General features: G+C 43.4%; 2 protein-coding genes across 2 annotated transcripts in view; both read left to right on the top strand.

The window, feature by feature from the left end:
* Positions 1-830: 830 nt before the first annotated feature.
* LOC143319047 (uncharacterized) lies at positions 831-4,361 on the top strand. The gene is made up of 3 exons (XM_076727615.1): positions 831-2,735; positions 3,142-4,280; positions 4,334-4,361. The coding sequence occupies exons 1-3, from the start codon at positions 831-833 to the stop codon at positions 4,359-4,361; spliced, it is 3,072 nt and encodes a 1,023-aa protein (XP_076583730.1).
* A 34-nt stretch (positions 4,362-4,395) lies between these two features.
* Positions 4,396-22,397, top strand: part of LOC143319419 (unconventional myosin-XV-like) — a 40,060-nt gene continuing 22,058 nt past the window's right edge. Inside the window, exons 1-33 of the mRNA XM_076728391.1 lie at positions 4,396-5,388; positions 5,511-5,630; positions 5,764-6,081; positions 6,402-6,599; positions 6,804-7,045; positions 8,121-8,514; positions 8,851-8,933; positions 9,543-9,606; positions 9,724-9,833; positions 10,451-10,525; positions 10,799-10,889; positions 11,005-11,010; positions 11,106-11,209; positions 12,146-12,209; positions 12,617-12,730; positions 14,080-14,241; positions 14,416-14,529; positions 14,650-14,708; positions 15,045-15,168; positions 15,282-15,377; positions 16,027-16,158; positions 16,693-16,818; positions 17,549-17,626; positions 17,855-18,006; positions 18,806-18,851; positions 18,985-19,109; positions 19,677-19,794; positions 19,903-20,078; positions 20,911-20,995; positions 21,124-21,156; positions 21,291-21,372; positions 21,654-21,784; positions 22,261-22,356. Of these exons, the coding sequence (XP_076584506.1) occupies positions 4,408-5,388; positions 5,511-5,630; positions 5,764-6,081; positions 6,402-6,599; positions 6,804-7,045; positions 8,121-8,514; positions 8,851-8,933; positions 9,543-9,606; positions 9,724-9,833; positions 10,451-10,525; positions 10,799-10,889; positions 11,005-11,010; positions 11,106-11,209; positions 12,146-12,209; positions 12,617-12,730; positions 14,080-14,241; positions 14,416-14,529; positions 14,650-14,708; positions 15,045-15,168; positions 15,282-15,377; positions 16,027-16,158; positions 16,693-16,818; positions 17,549-17,626; positions 17,855-18,006; positions 18,806-18,851; positions 18,985-19,109; positions 19,677-19,794; positions 19,903-20,078; positions 20,911-20,995; positions 21,124-21,156; positions 21,291-21,372; positions 21,654-21,784; positions 22,261-22,356 (4,899 nt within the window). The 5' untranslated portion in view covers positions 4,396-4,407. The remainder of the gene's footprint in view (positions 5,389-5,510; positions 5,631-5,763; positions 6,082-6,401; positions 6,600-6,803; positions 7,046-8,120; positions 8,515-8,850; positions 8,934-9,542; positions 9,607-9,723; positions 9,834-10,450; positions 10,526-10,798; positions 10,890-11,004; positions 11,011-11,105; positions 11,210-12,145; positions 12,210-12,616; positions 12,731-14,079; positions 14,242-14,415; positions 14,530-14,649; positions 14,709-15,044; positions 15,169-15,281; positions 15,378-16,026; positions 16,159-16,692; positions 16,819-17,548; positions 17,627-17,854; positions 18,007-18,805; positions 18,852-18,984; positions 19,110-19,676; positions 19,795-19,902; positions 20,079-20,910; positions 20,996-21,123; positions 21,157-21,290; positions 21,373-21,653; positions 21,785-22,260; positions 22,357-22,397) is intronic.

Below are 22,397 nucleotides of genomic sequence, written 5' to 3'. Positions count from 1 at the left end.
TTTAAAGGTCAGACTCCAGGTTATGTTTTCTCAAGTTATTGCTTCATATTTTTTCATGTTGAGCTTAAAATACAATACTAACGTTCCTACATTGTACATGTGCATATGTGTGTTCTTTGAAAGTTTACAGCATTGCTTCGTGAAGAGAGGGCATGGTGTGGACCTAGCTACTTGTCAAAATGCCTGGCAAGAAAGACCCCAAGAAGGACACGAAGAAGGGTGGAAAACCTGAACCAGAGAAAAAGAAAGAAGAGGAAAAGAAAGGGAAGGATGACAAAAAGGGAGGAAAAGATGATAAGAAACAGAGCAAGGATGATAAGAAAGGTGGAAAGGATGATAAGAAAGCAGGCAAGGATGACAAGAAAGGGGGGAAGAAGGGAAAGGAGGTGCAACCTAAGGGGAAAGATGACGGAAAGAAAGGAAAAGACAAAGGGAAAGGTAAGAAAGTTGAGTCCGAAGAGGAAGAGGAGGAGCTCCTTAGTGAGGAGGAAGAGGATGAAGAGTTAAGTGAAGAGGAGTATGATGAGGAGGAAGATTCAGAGGATGACAGGAGAGGTAAGGGACGAGGAGGTAAAGGGGCTAAGGGAAAGAAAGGGGGGAAGTCTAGACATGGAGAATACTCAGAAGAAGATGACGAGGAGGATGAAGACCAAGAAGAGGACGATGAGGAGTATGACGAGGATTATGGCAAATCCAAAAAGAAATCTAAAGATGACCGCCACCACAAAGGTGGGAAATCTGATGCTGATGCAAAGAAGAAGAAAGGCAAAAAGAAAGAGGAGGCGCCGCAGCTTCCAATAAAGGAAATCCCAAAGAAAGGTCTGAAGAACATGTCCAGAATGTTCATGAAGTTTTCTGGCTTCAAGAGGCGCAGGAACAGCAGGAAGAAGCTGAAAAGTACATCACGTTTGTTCCTGGGGTTGGGGAAGAGAAAGAACCGCCTTGCTAAGAAGAAACGCCGCAAGTCCATGCTCAAGAACACCTCTCGTTTCATGATGAGGTTTAAGGCCAGCAAAAAGAGGAAAAAGGAGAAAGAGGCTAAAGAGAAGGCGGCAGCAAATGGTGGGAAGAAGCCAACCTATATGCTGCTTCGTCTGGGAGGAGGGAAAGAATCAATCGAAAAGAAGGGGGGCTTCTTCAAAGGTTTATTTAGAAAAAAGGATGGTGACGAGCCTGGTGACGACTTCAAGAACAGAAGTATGTTGCTGGGTAAGGTTGCAGCAGCAACTAACTGGCTGACCAAACGCTTCCTGTCCACTAAAATGCGCGGAAATGCAGGAAAATATGGCTGGGGCAAACAGAGAGGGCATAGCAGACAAGCCAGCTCCAGAGGTTATCTCCGTGGTTACCATAATGATGGTTATGAGCATGAGGAGGAAGCTTATGGATACAACCAGCGACATTCAGTCCGCCACAAAGGTTATGGAGGCTATGATGATGGTTATGAGGGTTATGAAGACGAGGTAACTGCAGCATATAGAAACCAGGGTCAGTTTGGTTACTATGACAATGGAGCAGGGGCAGCAGACTATCAAGACCTCGGTTACTATGAGGAAGAAGGACTCTATGACCCAAGTGCAGAATATTATGACGGTGGTCTTTATGATGAGGGCATGGGGGACTACTATAACCCTTATTCCTCTGCCCAAGGCTACTATCACAACCAGGAAGCTGATTACTATGGGTACCAGGAACAACAAGCAATATATAATGATGAGGATCTGGACCACTATGCACTAATGGGTGAGGGCTATATGTATGGAGGTGATATAGATGGATTCCTTGACCCTCAGTCTCAGGGTTATTATGATGAAAATGGTCAAGGAGTTTACTACAGTGATGGACAAGGGAGTTACTATGATAATGGACAGGCAGGTTATTTTGGGAACCCTTATGCAGCAACTATGGAAATGCCAGGGGGGTTTCCACCAGAATATCAACTTAGTTATAGTGATGCTGGTATGCCCTACCAAGACTACAGCTCTCAGCAAGCCATTGGATTTGCACCAGGAGGTGGGCAGGCCTTTGGCTTTGGAGGGCAAGGGATGCATCAGGTACAAGGCCTGTATGGGGACCAGTATACAGACCAGTTGGATCAATATAGGGATGATACTGGTGGAGTTCAGGGAGGGGAGATGACATTTAGAGTTCCTAGACCTCAAGTGCGCCTATTTGGGAAAGAGCGTCTAGATGTGCCCCTGCCCCCTCCACCTACTTTGCCACCTGATCCAGAATTTGAAGACATGTCAGACATCCAGTATGAAGACCAGATTCCTCTCGCACCAGGTTCACTTGGTGACACGTCATTACAACAACAAATGATGATGTTGCCTCAAGAACAAGTGTTTCCTCAACAACAAACTGTGTTTCCCCCACAAGAACAAACGATGATGCCCCCACAGGTAATGTCACCACAGCAACAGATGATGTCACCACAGCAGCAGATGATGTTACAACAAGAACAGAGTATGTCTGCCCAAATGATGACATCACAGATTCTGTCACCACAGCAACAAATGATATTACCACAGCAGCCAATGATGCCCCAGCAAATGATGTCACCACAGCAGCCAATGATGCCCCAGCAAATGATGTCACCACAAGAGCAGATGATGTTGCCACAGCAAATTATGTCACCACAGCAGCAGATGATGTCACAACAAATGATGTCACCACAAGAGCAGATGATGTTGCCACAGCAACAGATAATGTCTCCACAAGTGATTTCACCTCAGGTATTTCTAGCTCTGTTGTGTGACTGATTTTGTATAATTAATATTGCTTGAGGGTCACAGATTTTTCTGACTTTCAACGTGATTCCGACTATAATTTGGAGTGAACATGTGAAAACAATCCAACTGTATTCTAGAGAGCACCCCTAGATTGCCCCTCCAAGCAAACATCTTGAGCAACACAGCCTGTAATTCCTTCATATTACTAATCCCACCCTAGTGGGAGAGACAAAGCATCTTAAACAACCGAGAAAATGTTCCACCATATTGTTAGCTTTCAAGTTGTAAAAGCTGAAAATTTTGCTCAAGATAATTTCTGTTAAACAGAACTTCACTATGCAATTTTCTCCTTTCTGTTTCTCATCCTCACTTTATTCTACACAAATTTTTTGTTGTGTTTTTCCCTCAGCAGATGATGACAGACCCGATGATAATGTCACAGCAACAGGGTTATGGCCAAGTTTCAATCCCCACTCCAACTGCCATGATTATTAAGCAAGCAAGCATGTCCCCTCTTCCAGCACGGCACATGCAGCCCTCTCCGACTCCATCCCGCCGCTCTGTCATCATGCCCTCCCCACAGATGCAACGCCATCCCTCTGCCATGGCTTCCCCAATACCTTCTCCTATGCTTCCACAGAGACGCAGCCCATCCCCACAGCCATCCATGAGGAGTGGGTTCATTAGTGCTCAAAGACCCCCCTCTGTTATGTCAAGACGAATCTCACCTCCTTCCTCCCCTATGGCATCTCCCCTTGCCCGTCACAGGATGCAACCTCAAAGATCACCATCTCCCCTGGCTCGAAGACCCTCACCCCCTCACTCTCCCCGTGCCTCCATGATCCAGCGAAGTCCTTCACCCTCACCAAGAGCATCAATGAGAAGAGGTTCCCCACCTTCCTCACCTCGTACTTCAATGAGGAGGCGAAGTCCCCCACCCTCTGCCACTCCAGCCCATAGCTTGTTTGGATCAAGGAAAATACGTGGCCCAGCCTCCCCTCCCCTCTCCCCTGGTCATGCATCTCCCCTTCTCTCTCCACAGCTCAGTAGAAGACCATCACCTTCTCCCTCCCCATCTCGTCGCAGCATATCCCCTGTAGGGCACCGGCCTGCCCCATCTTCTCCTACCCTCTCTCGCCGCTCAACTCGGCTGCTCAGGGACCCCACACCATTGGCCCGGCCTAGGATGGGGGGAAATGTTCCATTAGGTGCTGTCAGACCCTCGCCTATGGGTCTCAGAGGGCGTCCAGTTCCCCCACCCACCCAGAATGTACGTCCATTCCGTGCCTCCTCCATAAGAAGCAATAGATCTTCTGTTCTCACAGTAGACTCCCTCCACTCCTCCCCTTTTCATTCCCCTCACATGGTCCACCGTGCTCCCTTAGGGAAGAGACAATCTGGCCGATTTCCTCCTCGCCCTGTGGCTCGAGGACGTCCCCTCATGGCCCAACAGTCTATAAGAAGGATTCCTCCTGCCTCTCCACAGCCCTCCCTTAAACACATGTCACATCCTGCATCCCCACATTTCCCTCCTCGACTTTCTCATCAGTCTTCCCCACTCCTGCCCGCTCAAGCTGCCCGTTCATCCACTTATGCACCAGAAACGTATGTGTCTGGCACCTATGCTGATCCTTATACTGAGCAGTCACATCAGTTTGTTGCTCCCTCTTCTCCCATGTTATCTGGTGCTCTGCAGAACCAAGCTATTCGACAGGCCTCTTTTGCCTCCCCCCTTGGCCCACAGCCAGCCCAGATGGTAGGCACGGGTGAGATGGCAACAGAATATATAGGGCCTTATGCCCCCTTATCCCCTTCGCTTTCTGGTGCAATACAAAACCAGGCCATTCGGAGTGCGTCCTATGCTTCCCCCCTGCAGAGACCAACATCCCCATATGAACAGCCTATGCCCCCTTCATCTCCCATGCTGTCTGGCGCTCTGCAGAATCAAGCTATACGTGATGCATCTTATGATTCTCCTTTACAAAGGCCAGTGTCCCCTTATGAACAGCCTATGCCCCCTTCTTCCCCATTGCTGTCCGGAGCTCTGCAAAACCAGGCAGTGAGACAAGCCTCCTATTCATCTCCTCTTCAAAGGCCTCAGTCCCCATATGCCCCATCTGTACCCTCATCTCCAATGCTCTCTGGAGCCATGAGACATGGTCAGGCACTAAGAGGTGTGGCTTCTTATCAGATTCCACAGCTCCATTCCCCATACGGACCAACTGTTGTCACTCCATATGATTATATCTCTGACCCTGGCCCAGCACCACTGCTTCATGATGCTCTACAGAACCGGTCTGGTTTGCAGAATGTCTCATCTTTGAGATCCCCCATGATGCAACGCCGTAATCCTTATGCACCAGCCGGTCCTCAGCTCCACAGCGCACTTCACCAGAACCCAAACCTCCGTCAAGCAACTTATCAGACACCTATGCAACTCAGACGGTCCCCATATGGACCCACACCAGCATCCTCACCAATGTTGGGAAGTGCCTTACAAAACCCACAGCTAATGCAGGCATCATACCAGCTGCCACATGGAACCTTGGTGTCACCATATGCAGATTCACGTTCCTCCCCATTGCTAGGCCATGCCTTGCAAAATCAACAGCTCCGTGGAGCCTCTTACACCTTGCCTGATGGCTCAGTAATCAAGGTAAGTATAAAAGGAACATGTCAAAATAACTGTACAACCTGAAATGTGTTGTTTGTATACATATGCCACAACTATCGTTGTATTTCCACTCTCCTATTTCACTCACCACCACCACAATACAGGACCCACGTGTGCCCCAGAAGCCAATGTCTCCCAACCTTTCCAGAGCTCTTCAGAACCAGAGTGTCAAGACTGCCTCATATACTCTCCCTGATGGCACCATTATAGACCCTAGACAGCAAGTAACCCGTGACTCATGAGTCTTTATTTGAATTTTTCTCCTTATTGTTATGTATTTTTTTCTCTCTCCCTTGTATTGTTAACCATTTACTTAAAGTTAATAAATATTTTGCTCTGTTTTCTCTGTTCATTCAGCAACCAATTTCCCCAAACCTGGCTATGGCCCTCAATAACCCAGCTCTGCGTGAAGCCTCCTATTCTCTGCCCGATGGTACCATTGTGATTGATGGCAAGAAGGAAAAGTCCCCAAACCTTACGGCAGCACTTCAGAACCCTTACCTGAAAAGTGCATCTTACACCCTGCCTGATGGCACTATCATCATTGATCCACGGAAACCTGTCTCTCCAAACCTCTCCACCGCCCTTCAAAAATCTGCTCTGCGGAATGCATCCTTCACACTACCAGAAGGGGTTCATGACCCCAATACACCCATTTCGCCAAACCTGGCTAAGGTTAGCTATGGATTAAAATTCTTAGTTTTTATGTATCCCCTTGCTTTCACACCACCTGTAACTCTGTGTGTGTGTTCATCTCTTTCTTCCCTTCTCATCTGTATCATCTATACCGTATTTTGACTTGTGTAGAAGGGCACAAGCATATGGATTTGAAATTGTTTCCTCAAATTGACCTAGCTCTTATTTTGCTAATAATGATTAGTATGGGTAATCAAATATGATAAGCTGCTGCTTTTACTCTGCTGACACTTAATTGATTTGTGCTCATTTAACCTCTCAGATTTACCTTAACTGAAAACAGCTGTTGTAATACTTAGGCCCTCAGTAACCCAGCTTTGAAAGGAGCATCATACACCCTCCCAGATGGAACTATTATTGTTGACCCAAGAAAACCAAAGAGCCCCAACCTGGCAGCCGCCCTGCAGAATCCCTATCTAAAGGGTGTGTCCTACACCTTGCCTGATGGAACTATCATCATTGATCCACGGAAACCAGTTGCCCCTGACCTGTTAAAAGTATGTAAATTTACCTTGATATAACTTTGCTGCACTACCTGTTTGTTTTATTGGCTCTTTTTTCTCCCTGTGCTTGTTTGAAAGTCAAACATAGTATTTTAGCCATAAGAGAGTTTTGAATGACATGGTTTGATAACATGAATTTGCACAATTTTGTAAATTGCGAGTAAAGCCTTGATTAATGACCTGGTGTCTTGTTCTCAGTCTCTTACGAATGAGAGCCTTCGTAATGCGTCATACCAGCTCCCTGATGGTTCCCTGATTATCCCTGGCCAGAAGCCCTCCACTCCCAACCTTGCAGCTGCTCTGAGGCAAAACCAGGCAATGCGGTCCACAGGTCTCTATCATCTGTCAGAGAACTCTGTACTGTCAGGCGCACCCAAACCCACCATTCCCAACCTTGCCTCTGTGCTGCAGAATGAGGAACTCCATGGTGTCCGTTACAGGTAGAGATCTAGACTATAAATGGAAACTAGGACAGAGAATGACCTGATAGGCTTATCCAGGTGTTGCACAGAATTGCCTGTTGAGAAATCAATCTGCAAGCTAGGCATTAACTTTTTACTAATGGAGAATGAAACATTAGCATTGATTGCCCAAAGGGTTCCAGGAACTATGGAACCAGAGGAACTAAAATCAGAAACTAATCTTTGAATTAGAAGTCCCTTTTAGTCCCCTATATTTGTGTTGGTGTTTCCATTGCTTCTGAAGAACCATGAATACTAAGGCAAATAACATCAATGATGGATTAAAATGCAATGTAATTTTCACACATAAAGAAACAACAACATAGAGTTGTCCTGTTGTTATTTACTGATGTAGACATGCAGAAGAGGAAAATTAGACCAAATCTCTCAGATCATCATAGTAGAATATGATGATTATTGATGATTATTTCTGTCATTGATCAGAACCACCATTGAACTGTCTGCAGTGCAAATAGATTTATTTCTTGTTCACTCACTTTGTACTCTCATCACTGCTCTCTCTCTCTCTCTCTCTCTCTCTCTCTCTCTCTCTCTCTCTCTCTCTCTCTCTCTCACTCTCTCATTAATTCTGTACCTCTCTCTACCGCAGCTCTGTCTCTCATTCAGTTTTTCAGTCTTTAATTCTTTCTCTGTTTATCTCGCTCTTTTTTAAAACTTATTGAAAAGGCAACAGCAAAGCGTAATATTGTTTTTAGCATTAGTAAACACTGCAGATGTCTGATGTTCATCCTAATATTGATACTAGATGTTTAACAGGCCTTGTTCTGTCAATGAAATGGCACACAAGCTGCTGAGGAGTTTGTCAATCAGCAATATTTGGTCAATAATTCCTCTGGTTGAAACACAGGTTTCGTCCCTGAGTTCCTTAAAAAGTCCTTAGCCCCCAGGTAAAGTTCCTGTGGTGGAAACACCCTATATGTAGAAAGCAGCATGAATTGCAAAGTGTATCATAATGACAGTATTCCACAAAAACAATTTCAACATTTGTCAGTGTTGCATGTTCTGAATTCAAGAACCATTCCTTGTTCCACAGGCTGCCAGATAACTCTCTTCTCACACGTCGGTTCCACAACCCAAGCCTGTCTGATGCCGTCCAAAACCAGCATCTTCGCTATGCCTCATACAGGGTGCCAGTAGGCCTGCAGGGTGAGGATAATCGCTATGCTGTGGTTCCTCCCTATGGGCCACACTCAGGACACTGGGCCAGGAATGCGAAAGGAGGAGGGGAAGGAGGGGAAGATGTCTGGGCAGCTGAGAGGGTTTTACCACATGGGACAGTCCAGAATCTGTCAAAGTGGTCCATGTACAGAGAAGATGGGGTGTTAGGAGGATATTCACCCACGCCTCGATTTGTGAATGGACAGCCTCAGGACATAGACTGGACTCCTGACAGAGACAGAGTACCTGGTCAAAGCTGGTATGACAAGGTAGTTAAATTTATGGATTCATGTCTTTATTCATCTGTATCTGTCAAGGCAACATTTAATCATTTTTAGGAGGATTCGTTTTTAGTTTCTTATGATCTCGAATAGTATTGATGTACAAGATAAACACATTATTCAGGCAATAACAGTAAATCTCACAACATGTGACACAGCTGGATGGCCCACAAAAACATTTTGAAGAGTTTACCGACAAGAATATTTAAATTTGTGCATGTTTTATATCAGCTCTGCATGAAGTGATGCCAATGTCCCTCAAGATTTGTCAGTGTTGTGTGACAAAATGATACTGATTGCAGACCACTATGTGTGTGTGTCCAGATCTACTGTATCCTAAGCATGCCCACAACAAGTAGCCGGGTCAAACGCTGGGCGGAGGGAATGGAGGACATGACACAGCTGCCGTAAGCAGATTCCAGTGTTAACAAACAGACTCACAACTCATTCATTCTCGTCACACACTTACAAGCATTTTGTTGCTCCAGTGTAGAGCAGGACAGCTCATTTCTATGCATATCCTTTCAGTTTCTTTAAGCATCAATTTACAGTGTGTGTGTGTGTGTGTGTGTGTGTGTGTGTGTGTGTGTGTGTGTGTGCATGTGTGTTTCCCAGTGTGCCTGTAGGCTTTAAAAATCCTTGAAAACGTGTACAGTTCAGAAAGAAATCCCTAGTATTAAGTATGTTAAGTATATAAGTATTTATTAAAATGCAACAACCAAGTAGATCTCTGTCAAACGATCATCACTTCACATCCTGAGGAATCTCCTGCTTTAATTCAACAGCAGTTTGAAAGAAATTAATCCGCAATCATTTTCTGACATGCTCCCATGTGACAACTCTCTCTGATGTCTGATTTTGAAATCACATAATTCTTCCAGTTTTCACAGAGAAAGGTCTTGAGTGTCTTTGAAATGTAATTAATGCTGGATGTCAGAGTGAGTGTGGGAATCCTGCTCCACTGTGACAATATGTGCTCTGCATATGTGTGTTTATTTTCCTCTGTTTAATTTCAGTGAGCTGAATGAGACCACAGTTCTGATGAACCTGAAGAAGCGCTTCGACCAGGAACTTGTATATGTATGCTTAATGTCTGATATGCAAATTAAATAACTAATATCATCAAATGTCACGGACACTGCCTACTACATCCACTCATCCACTTGTCCTGTCGCTCTCTCTTTGTCTTCCACACAGACCTACATAGGCAGCATCCTTGTGTCTGTAAATCCCTACAAGTTGCTTAACATTTATGGAACAGACATGGTGCTTCAGTACGGGGGCTGCAGCCTGAGTGACAACCCTCCGTAAGACCTGGGAGTGGATGTGTGTGCGTGTGTGTGTGTGTGTGTGTGTGTGTGTTAGAGCTGTGCAATTAGCCTTAAAACTTGTCTGCTCATATCTATAAGATCTGATGGAAAGGTAGGCCATTGTCCAAAGAGTAAGTTATTAATTTTTGATTAAGAGAGAGTACATTTCAAACGATTTGAACATCGCCATCGCAATATATATCGCAATATATTGCTTCAGGTGATTGTGCAGCCTGGATGGAGGTTTGATGGCAAGTCCTGTCCAGTTTTGAACAGAATACAGAAACAAAACTTCCCCACCTTTAACTGGAACCTTTGAGTCAGTGTTTTCCTCGTGTCTGGTGTGTGTGACATCTGTCTACATGCGTCGTAAGCTGTGCTCTCAGATACAGTTTGGTGGTAAATAGAGGTGTAAATGCCAGCACTCTCAGGTGTTGATAGGAGGCTCCTGTTACACTGCTGTTGGTTGGTTGCCAAGGGAGAGTTTGGTTATGGATTTCACTACCACTTCACATCAACAAACACACACACACACACACACACACACACACACACACACTAACACAACTAATGAACATACAGTTGTGTTTTGTTGTTGCTTTGTTGTGTTGCAGTCATCTTTTTGCCATTGCTAATATCTCATATACCACCATGATGGATGCCAAAAAGGACCAGTGTATTGTGATCAGGTATGAAATTGTGCTTTGAGTAAAGCCTTGAATTTGCCTTGAACTACAACAAAACTCGTAAACCTAAAGCTTTTAAACACTACACGACTATTTGAGAATTTCAAAGTAAAGCAGTAATTTTGCTTTTGCTCAGGTTGATTTTTTTTTAAACCCATTTTTTATTTGTTTTCATCACTATGTCCACAATATGTAACGTCCTCTTCATAATAATAATAAAGAAACAAAGAAAAAAGTGCTGTAAAATTATCCTATTAACTGTTTTTGTTATTACAGTGGAGAAAGTGGATCAGGAAAGACTGAAGCTACTAAACTGATCCTGCGTTACCTGACAGCCATACATCACAAGTGCAACGTCACACAACAGGTAGACATACTTATATTATATACATGCACACAAACACAGCATCCATACTGTGGTCATTAAAACTAACACTGCTATCGCTTTCTTCTCTGATCTCTTCTGTACCATCTCCCATCAGATAGAGGTAAAGTCTTCTTTGCCTTGTTTTTGCTCTCTTGACAACCGCCATCCCAGTTGAAGGTGGCCATAGTAACATTTCTGTCTGTGGTGATTGGTCAGATCCTAGAGGCCACACCCCTGCTGGAGTCTTTTGGGAATGCCAAAACAGTGCGCAATGACAACTCTTCACGCTTTGGCAAATACACGCAGATCTACATGGAGGAGTGAGTAATGACAGCGTCTACCAATAGAGTCAAGCACTCAGTAAACATCAGCAGCAGTGTTCAGTTTTCAGCATTTCTAAATCCAGAAAGCCAAAGAAACCAGATTATCCAGAAATAAGAAATTTCCCTAATTTCTACATAATTAGAATCAGATCACATATTGTACTAGTTTTAAAACCAAATGGAGCCCGAAGAAAGTCTCACTGACCTTGATCTTGCTGCCTGAAGGGGTTTATTGCAACACAGACATTAGTCTGTGTGTTGGGACAATTGAGGATTTTCCTCCTCAGGGCAGTATTTTAAAACTTTTGGAGCTCATTACAGCTTTCATAATATAAAAAAAAAATCAGCATAGACCTCAAAACCTTTATTTTGTTTTTTTATTCAGGAAATGTGTAATGTAACTGCAAAGAAAATGTAATTGTATTTTCACCTTTTCTTAATCACGATCCGAGACTACAATTGATTGTTGCTATCGTAATGTGTTACCATAGTTTCTGTATACCATGGCTTAGAATTAAACTGTATTTCCATTCAGATCAGACATTTGTCTACAAGTACAGACTGGCTGTAGTTTCTGTGGGATAAAGCCCTTATAAAGCTAACAAGCAGCCTGTCCGTTATCGTAACTACGCTACACGTTATCGTAACAATTCACACACACACGTACACACACACATGTACACACATAGTGGCATTAGTGGAGAACATGCCAACATGTCCCAGTAACACAGTTAGATGAGTAGCTGATCTTCTGCTAGAACTGTGACACAGACGAGCTGAGCACATTACACATGCATGACCTGTTACTTAACTCAGACTTATTGTGTGTGTGTGTGTGTGTGTGTGTGTGTGTGTGTGTGTGTGTGTGTGTGTGTGTGTTTGTGTGCCTGTGCATGCATGTGTGTGTGTACCTGCCCATGTGTCCATTACAAGGGGTGTAATCAGCGGTGCCATAACGTCTCAGTACCTGTTGGAGAAGTCCCGCATTGTCTTTCAGGTGAAAAACTCAAACACACACACACACACACACACACACACACACACACACACACACACACACACAGACACACACACATGCAGCAGGTCAGGTTGGAGTCTTCTTACCACTGAGTCATGGTGAGAAAGAGGAGAGTGTAGAGGCAGACAGCATGAGAGGTGTCAAACATGCTGCACTCTGTCTTTACACAGCCCAGCCTGTTCTGTTCATCAGTCATTCATCCATCCATCCAGTTATCCTGTTTATCCATTACGCTGTCTTCTCTACACTACTATTTCCATTTCAGTAAACCCACCACCACAGATCTAAATCATAGAGCATTTTTATTTATCTATCCAAATATGTATGCATGTGATAGTTGATTTATGTATGTCATGAGGGCATGCGTGTGCGTTTTTCATCCACAGGCCAAATCGGAGAGGAACTATCACATCTTCTACGAGATGTTGGCAGGTCTCCCTCCTAATGAGAAGCACTCTCTCTATCTGCAGGAAGCTGAGACTTACTACTATCTGAATCAGGTGCTCAGAGGAATATGAAATACACTCCCCTCCACACACACACACACACACACACGCACAGAGACAGAGCAGGGATAAGGAGTGGTCACTGTAATCAATTTCATAGTCACATTAACAAATGAGATGTCAATTTTTTGAAAATGTGATATTTATTCACCAAAGTGATTAATGGCACAAACACAAAACTCATTGTGGTGCCCAAATACAGAGTAAAGGGCCTTTGCAGCCTGGAGCCTTTGTATCTGGGTGATATTGAGTGATTAATGTGATTTCCTGATGTCTTTCCAAGACTGATATTGATTAATTCATGAATATGAATTGATGATTGATTTTTGAATCGCCCTTCAGCAGTGCATGTAAACCATTTTGGCCATTGTTATATGCTGTATTTGTCTCTGAGGTGTGTGTCGTTTAGCCAGAGAGAGATTTTGTCATTGTTTCATTTGAGTAATTCTCTGAGGGCTGAAGAGCTGAAACAACATTTCACAAATAACAAAAGAATGGAAAATAGTCAGGAAGAAACAGTCTGTTTTATGTTGCAGGGTGACTCCAACGATGGCAAAGTTTTTTAGCCTGTTTGGTTGGTGGGGCCAGACTGAAATGTCTCCACAGCTATTTAACTACCATGAAATTTCGTACAGATGTTTATAGCCAGCAGACGATGAATTCTACCAAATTTGGTAATTCCCTGACTTTACCTCTAGTTCCACTGTGAGGTAGACTTTTTTTTTTTTTTGCTTTTCACAGAAATGTCTGTACAGCTATTGTACTAATGGATTCCCATGAAAATGCTCATTGTGAGCACGTTATTATGCTGATGTTACCATTTAAGGTGCAGTACCACCACATCCACTTGCATTGAGAACCTCCAGGTCTGTTCGTTTCTTTGTACCGATTCAGGAAATGTAATGACAGCATTAGCAGCATTGCTTCAGATCTTTGACTATGTTGTTATTGGTGTGTGAGTTTATGGTTACTATTACAAGCACTTGTGGCTAACCTTTTTAATAGTAATGTAACACCTGGCTTGAAAGTAGTGTTTCATTGCCCTCAAGTGAGGTCAGACGTGTGCTCTGTTGTACCAGTAACCACACCCAGTGGTGATGTCACAGTGTACTGACATGCCCTGACGCATGCATGCACATCACTGCATCAAGGTGAGAAGCTGAACCCCTGGAGGTCATCAAAAACGAGACTTTCAGACTTCCGCTGATAATTTGCTCTTTAATTACAGCTGTGATTAAACAGGCTGAGGGTAAGTATGTTGTTGTTGATAACAGTGTCTGTGTGTGTGTGTGTGTGTGTGTGTGTGTGTGTGTGTGTGTGTGTGTGTGTGTATGCGAGTGCAGGGAGGGGATTGTACCATAGAGGGGAAGGATGATGGGGAGGACTTCAGGCGTTTGCTGAATGCCATGGACACTCTGTGTTTCACTCCAGAGGAGCAAAATGGCATCTACAGACTGCTGTCCTCTGTCCTTCATTTGGGGAACGTCTACTTCCAGCCACACCAGGTCTCTCTGTCTTACACACACACACACACACACACACACACACACACACACACAAATACAAATAGGCTATAAAAATGCATTTAGTTTCACGGCTGAATGGTAATGATGATGTTGATAGATGATGGTAGTAATGAATGTGTTTGCCTCTGTATGTGTGGGCGCGCCTCCCTGCAGGCTGAGGGTCAGGAGGTTGCGTCGGTGGTGAGCACACAGGAGATCAGGGTGGTCGCCGAGCTGCTGCAGGTCTCACCTGACGGCCTGCAGAAGTCTGTCACCTTCAAAATGACAGTGAGCAGAACGCACTCTGCATGAACAACCACGGCCTCACACACATAGCACAGATCTAAGGACTTATATCAGAGCAGCTAAAGTGATGATGTTAGATAACAGATGTGGTTTGCCCTCCAGGATACGGGAAGGGAAAAGATCTTCACTCCGCTCACAGTGGAGAGTGCTGTGGATGCCAGGTGAGTGAGTGAATAAAAGTCTGACTGTAGTGTCTGTTAAATTAAATACTCTGCACCTACTTTTGCTTGGAATAACCTGAAATAAAAACCTTTCTGACAGTCTTGTTTGAGGATTTTTTTTTAATGTCCTCATTTTTTTACCTCCTCTTTCTAAAATCATACCAGAAGACTACTGAGACGGAGTGAAGACTCTTTGATATTCTCTTCCAGTCTTTGGTAGAGGCATGTGAGGACAAAGGATGTCAGGGCTGGGGGAGAGATTTTTCAGATGTCCTCTGTTTCCATAGGAACCGGGTTTTCTGTTTCCATAGAAACCTTATTGTGTGTTTTTCATAGAGATGCCGTTGCCAAGATCCTGTACTCGCTGCTGTTTAGTTGGCTGACAGAGCGCATCAACGGACGGGTCTACCCTCGCAACGAAGCCCTTTCCATCTCCATACTGGACATATATGGATTTGAGGTCAAGCTAAAGCTAAAGCTAATGCTTAATAATTTTACAGCGCTGATGCGTCTGACCTGACCCGTCTCTACTAACTCCCTCACTCCCCAATGTCTCCTCTCTTCACTGTCCAGGAGCTACAGGTGAACAGTTTTGAGCAGCTGTGCATCAACTACGCCAATGAAACTTTGCAGTTCTTCTTTAATAGGGTCATCTTCCAGGAGGAGCAGGTCAGGGACGCATACTTTTGTTTTCCCTGTGATAATGGATTTGTGCATCAAAAGTAACAGCGATTACTCACTTAATAAATTAATCGATCAAAAGAAAATTAATTGTCCACTATTTTGATAATTGTTTCAGTCATTTTTTTAAGCAAAAATGTCCAACGTTTGCTGGTTCCAGCTTCTGAAATGTAAGGATTTGTTGCTTTTATTTGTCATTTATGGTAGTAAATGAAGAGTCTTTAGCTTTTGGTGTGTTGGTTGGACAAAAGAAGCAAGTTGAAGATGTCACTTTAGGGCTCTGGGAAATTGTGACAAGCAACTGTGACATCTAGGTTAAAGCAGCTGTGAGATGTAGCTTCTCAACTAAATTTAGCATAATTTCAACAATTTGTCAGGATCTTTTGACTTGCACAACACCAAATTATGGCTCATTGGATTAGTACATGTGGGTCTGGAGCTTCATATGTGAGAGGTCTGAACCCAACAGAAGGACTCAGTGGCATTAAAGATAAACAGCATTAAGATAAACAGCTCTGTGTCTAACCTGACTCTCATGCATTTTAGACAACTAAAGCAGACACAGCAATACTTCAGCAGTGGAGTTAGAAGCGTTTTATATGCACAAACCTGATGAACTTTTGTGCTGTGTGTGTAGGAGGAGTACATGCGGGAGCAGATCCAGTGGCAGCAGCAGCCCTTCAGCCACAACCAGGCCTGCCTTGATCTCATCGCCGCTAAGCCTCATGGGATACTGCGCATCCTGGACGACCAGTGTGGTTTCCCTCAGGTACGTCCACACCTGTTGAACCAAACTCTTTATTTCCAAAGTTATGGGAACTAACTCATACTTAATGATAAACACAGATACAGACTGCAGAATACAGACTGCTTTAAAGGAACAGTGTTAGTTCATCACTCCATCGACAACCTGCACAAAGATCCAATCGAGAGAGACGGACTGACGTTATTGTGTGTACGGTGAAAAAAAGCAAAAGCTGACATTAACGGAGAATTCAAATATTTCGTCACTCAGCTTTGAAATGTAGTTACAGAAAAACCATCTCACTTATTGGATTTTTCATGAACCAGGATACTGAAGTGTGTTATTGCCAGGTCTGATCAATACAAAATTCTCCCACATGCTCACTTAATTGCCTACCTGCTGTTATCATTATTCCCCGGGCTCGTAACGTCAGAGGCCGACGAAGTGAAGTATGAACACGGTGTTACACGAGGAGCTGACTGAGGCAACATGTGTTTGTGCTGTAGAGATTTAGTTTCCATGGCTCGCCATCCATTAACCGTCTCCAATCATTGCTAGGCAACAGACCACACCTTCCTTCAGAAGTGCCACTATCACCATGGAAACAACCCGTTGTATGCCAGGCCAAAGATGCCCCTGCCCGAGTTCACCTTGAAACACTACGCTGGGAAGGTCACTTACCAGGTACATTTCTTTCTTTTTTTATTCTTTCTCTTGTTTTTGTTTGTTTGTAGTTTCCCCTTTCTTTTTTATTTGGTTTTCTTCCTGTCTGTTTTTGTTTGTTTCATTCTTTGATTTGTTTGTGTGTCGGTTTCTTTTGCTTTCCTTCTCTCTTTCTTCCTTCTTTGTTTGTTTGCTGTTTCTTCTTTTCTTTTTTGTTTGTTGTTGCTTCCTTTCTGTTTTAGTTTGTTTCCTTCTTTCGTTCTTTCTTTCTTGTCCAGAAGCTACACTGTATATAAAACATTTCTTTTCATCTGTAGCAAGTTTAGAAATATATTCTCCCAAAACACGTTATTCTTCTCACATGACCAGAAGATGTGAAAATGATTAGAAATCTCACACACTGTGATTCAGTAATCACACAATGTTCTTCCTTTTTCTAGCATTTGTAAACATGTGTTGTGTTACGAACATTGAATCTAATCTCCCAAAGCCAATCCACATCTAATGTTTCTACATTTCATTCTGACTGATTCTCTCTGGGTAGACTTTGGTTTTTTTTCTATGTAACATCCCCTGAAATAAATCTTTGTTGCAAAGATCAAATTCCCTCTTCAGTTTATTAATGCTCTTACACTTTCCACCTTGGATCAGTGCACTCAGAGCTGTTGTACTTGCATTAGTCCAATGTTGAATCTGATATCTTGTTGAATCTAATTTTGTTCAAACTCTTTTCTGATAATTTGTGGTGCAGGTGCACAAATTCTTGGATAAGAACTTCGACATGGTCCGCCAGGATGTTTTAGACCTCTTCATCCAGAGCAAGAACAGAGTGAGATATGCATAAGCAATGATCTTCACTTACATTTAAATATCATGATTGTTAGTCATCATCTTGTTTTCTGATGTTGTGGCACAATACAGTTGTGTTTTCTGTTGAGAAATATACAAGTACCCATTTAGTAATTATTCTTTTGAGCCTGGAAGATATCAGGGTTGTCTTTTCATGCTTTGGCTTCACTCTTTGTCCTCTGTGTTTTCTGTGTGTGTGTGTATACAGATGGTTTCCAGTCTCTTCTTAAAGCACTCAGAGTCTGCATCTCAGCAGCGGTCTAATGGGCGCCGCAGCAGCGTGGCTCGTCGTTATCAGGCCAACACAGTCAGTGCAAAGTTCCAGAGCAGCCTGCAGGAGCTGCTGGAGAAGATGGAAAGGTCTGAGTAAAACAGTACTCATTTAACCTTTAGAAAACACAGAGCCCTCTGACACAGCTTTATAACATCAGTGGCAAATGGCAAAGTTGTGTTGTATTTTCCACTGAATTGTATGAAGTATTATGAAACTCATTTGGGTGTACATTTTATGCATTATGTGGTGCCCTTATCCCACTAACTGTATGCTTTGCTCCTGACAAGACAGACATCTAAATAAAACTTATGTGACATTGAATCTGTCAGCGTTGACGCATAATAATGATGAGTCACACTGTAATTTGCTGTGTAGGTGTCCGAAATTTAATGTGAGATGCAGCAAGATATAGAGAGCGACTATGATGTGAGGACTGAGCGATGAGTGAAAAGAGAGAATGACACATACTGTATTATGGCCTTGTGCCTAAATAGACATTTAGTTCTGAACCATTGGTTTTGTCTTGGTGTACCATTAGTCTAAAGTGATTAGGGATCAGTTCTAACAACCCTATAAGCCTCAAAATGTCAGTGTTCGGAGGAGCCATTTATCTTGGGGAGATGAATTTCATTTGCTTAATTTTTAGCTCAGTCATGTCTCTTACAGATGAAGACTGAGGCCTCTGGAGATCTTTCAGTGTAAAACCGTTAATGTGTAGCTTCAACTGTGAAACTATGCCATGCTCTACAGATTTCTACTTAGAAAGTTGGTTCTCCTTAGTTTCCTTTCAGTTGGAAAGTTGGCTTCCTTGAACAGGATTAATGTACTCAGCCTTCATCAATTCATACATTTATCCATCCATTCGTTCTCATCTATCTGTGACAGGTGTAATCCTTATTTTGTGCGATGCATCAAGCCAAACCATCATAAGGTATATTTGCAAGTTGGGTGACGTGTGAAGGCTTGCAGTGTTTTTTTGTTTTGTTTTGTTTTGTTTTTTGTTTGATTGATATGTAATATACTGATCATGTGTATTATGCTTTTTCATTTGTTTGTATGTGAAGGAGCCAGGAGTGTTTGACATGGAGCTGGTCAACACTCAGCTACATTACTCTGGAATCATGGAGACCATCCATATCAGGAAGGAGGGTTATCCAATCAGACTGCACTTTCACAGCTTCCTATCGAGGTTGGTCGCTTAGCAATCTTCACATGAAGCAAATTTGAAGAGAAATGTAAGCTCTATTTGAACCATGTGAGCTATAATATAATACAGAGTATCTAATCCACCCGTCATCACCGCATTCAGCTTGTCAGAATTTCCGGAATTATTGGCTTTTCTGGCGAGAGTACAATTCACACACCAATTTCTTCGTGCTGAAATAGACATCTGGCACTTGCCAGCTCCTGCAGTTGGAGAGCAGCTGAAGCCAATTGATCTCACAGCACCTCTGACCACTGGCTGCCAAAGTAGTCTGACTTAGAGTATTACAGGAAAAACAGTTTCAGAGTCATTCAGTCAATTAGATTCACACGAAAACCACTAAATACAAGAAAATACTTAAGTACCAAAACTGAATACTCCAATTAGCTTTGCACAAGGTCTCTCAGATTCACAGCCAAGACTCAGACTTTCATTCACACAGAGTTAAGACACATGTTGCAGCTTTGGGTTTCACTGATCCTTTTTTACTTCAGAACTCATGTTGGATTGTCATTTTAAGTTTGTGTGGGCATGTAATGTATGTGTGCGCAGGTATAAAGCCCTGCTGTGCCTGAGGGATCTTCCACCTGCAGACGGAGAGAACTGTGTCAGCATGCTGCACAAGCTCGGTCCGGTCAAGAGTGGCTCGTATCAGCTGGGAGTCAGTAAGGTGGGCTCTCTCAGCAACACACACGTGGTCAAAGTCAAGTCAAATGAATCGCACAAAAGAAAAAAGTATGTTTTAACGTAGATGTATGTGTTTCTGTGTGTGTGTCAGATTTTCCTGAAAGAAGAGCTGTATCAGGTGTTGGAGGGGAAGCGTGACCGTGTGCTGAACCTCGCTGCCATGACACTGCAGAGATACACCCGCGTGTGTTTTGTCCGAAAGAACTTTACAAAGTTCAGGCGGCGTGTGATCCTGTTTGAGGCTCGCTGCAGAGGCTACCTGGCCAGGTAATGTTCAGCTGAGGTCAAAGACTTGGATTCAATTTTTGGCTCTTGAATTTAATAGCTCATGACTTGTTTGACTAGAGCCAAATAAGATAATGGGGTGCCTCTACACAACATACAGAGTGGTGAACAGCTCAGCTGAAGGGTTTTTCTTATCAGGTTGTTCAATTTGATAATCACTGCACACTGAAAAACTGGAACTGATGTCTGTTTTTCGCAAAAATAGTCACAAAATGTAGGAAAAAGACATTTTTTTCACTCTTTAGAGCTTTAACTGTCTTTAATGGGCAGGAAACTGTCTTGAGTCTGAAATTTCAGTCCTCATCTTGGCAATTTAGGAGTCAAATGGGTCAAAGCTTATCACAGACAGTCTGCTCCTTTTGTCCTTGATGTGAGGAGACAAGGCCAGAGGATTCAGGCCGTGCTCATCCATCAAAGGTGAAAGATTTCTCACTCACTGCCAGCCTCGCAGAACCTGGAGACGTGATGCCAATTTGCATTTTATTTGAAAGTGTTAAAATTCACTTACTGGTTTAATGAGGACACAATAAACTCAAGGTCAAACATTTTGAATCTGTAATGATATTTCACAGATCGTTGGTCACACTTTGATGAATTTAGGGAAATGACCCATCATGCACTGAAACTATAACTAACTCTACAAGTGTGATTAACACACATCTTGCTACACCAATTGTGCTGCCTGTTCTAGTTGCAGGGATTGACATTTAAGTGTCTGCATCTCTCATGAGGAATGTTTCTTACTTTTTCTCTGCTCTCTAACTGTATCTTCGTTAACAATCCATCTTCCACGGTGAACGCTTTTCCTGAACAGAAAAAAGTTCGCTCTGAGGAGAAAGTACCTCATCAGGTTCCGCTCCGCCACACTGCTCATCATCAACCGCCAGCGCTACATGAGGGTATGCACGCTGTGTTTGTGTCTGTGTAAACGGGGGAAACTTCGGGGGACGTCTGCAGTAGTTGTGTTGGAAAAATGAATAAAATATGAACAAATGTGTGAAGTGTGATACTGTTGTCTTTCTGTCAGACAGTGGTGGAGCCTGCAAGGAAGGCAGAGGAGGTGAGGGATGGATGGAATAAAGTCAAAGTGTCTGAGAGGCAGGAGAGACTCATTTTGAGAAAGAGATGAAAATGTAGCATTAGTGTATAATGTAAGTGTCTATGTGTGTTTGCCTGTGTTTGAAATGTGTGTAGGATCGCATCAATAGAGAAGTGGTGAATGTGACAACACTGCCTATCCCTGCTGAGCTGGCAGCCTTGCTACAGGCGGCTTCAGGTGCGTGCTCACAGACACACGCACACACTCACACACTCACACACACACACACACACACACACACACACACACACACAGACGTATAAAGTACAACACACTGATCTGCAGTCAGTCAGTGCTATAAATATGTTTCCATCATGGGATGTGTTCCACCTTGTTTGCAGGTTGGTTCAACAATAATTACTGTCATATGTCTGTGATGACACGTGGCCTGCTGTGCTGTATGTTTGTGTGTGTGTGTGTGTGTGTGTGTGTGTGTGTGTGTGTGTGTGTGTGTACAGGTGGTGAAGAGCTGCATTCTGACTGCTTGGCTGTGGTCCAGGCTCCAAAGGTTCAGGTTGACCCCCAGCTGACCCTGCCCCTGGATATCAACAACTACCTCATGACACACTATGTCCAGGCCATGCTTAGGGTGAACACACACACACACACATACACACACAGTGTTTACAGGTGACACATGAAAAAAAACATCCTTGGTGAACTTCATTGCATCCAGGACAGTGTTGTTGCAGTGCTCCAAATACATGAACAGGCACTGTGAATAATCAGTTGTGGGGACATAAATCTGTTTACAAAGTCACTTTGTAGGGAGTCGCCTTTCTTATGGGAACAAAATGTGAGTCCCCAGAATGTAAATCATTAAATTTTAGGGTGAAGACTGGGCTTACTGTTTGGGTAAGGTAAGGTTTAGGTTAGGCTTAGGTTAGGCTTAGAGTTACCCTTGGGCAAGTAGTGGTTAGGGTTCGGGCAGGACTCAAGGAAATTAATGTCTATGGAATATTCCCAAAAATGATGGAAACACGACCATGTGTGTGTGTGTGTGTGTGTGTGTGTGTGTGTGTGTGTGTGTGTGTGTGTGTGTGTGTGTGTGTGTGTGTGTTGTAGGAGCCGTTGTTTGGGATGCTGACAGCACCGTTGGAGAATTCTCTGATTCGAATGGATGAGGAGCTAAAACAAGGAGCCGTGAACATATTCATTCTGGTACATGTTGCATTTACATGCTGCTGGGAAACTCCAGCTAT

Source organism: Chaetodon auriga, chromosome 4 (genome assembly GCF_051107435.1).
Source record: "Chaetodon auriga isolate fChaAug3 chromosome 4, fChaAug3.hap1, whole genome shotgun sequence".
Classification (NCBI taxonomy): domain Eukaryota; kingdom Metazoa; phylum Chordata; class Actinopteri; order Chaetodontiformes; family Chaetodontidae; genus Chaetodon; species Chaetodon auriga.
This window is presented reverse-complemented; position numbering and strand designations above follow the sequence as displayed.

What these genes read in the sequence shown, in the direction of transcription:
- LOC143319047 (XM_076727615.1), top strand. Translation starts at nt 831, where the DNA reads ATGTCCAGAATGTTCATGAAGTTTTCTGGCTTCAAGAGGCGCAGGAAC. An exon ending in CACAAGTGATTTCACCTCAG is followed by an intron (nt 2,736 to 3,141) that starts GTATTTCTAGCT and finishes TTTTTCCCTCAG; the next exon opens with CAGATGATGACAGACCCGAT. An exon ending in CCTCCTCGACTTTCTCATCA is followed by an intron (nt 4,281 to 4,333) that starts GTCTTCCCCACT and finishes CTTATGCACCAG; the next exon opens with AAACGTATGTGTCTGGCACC.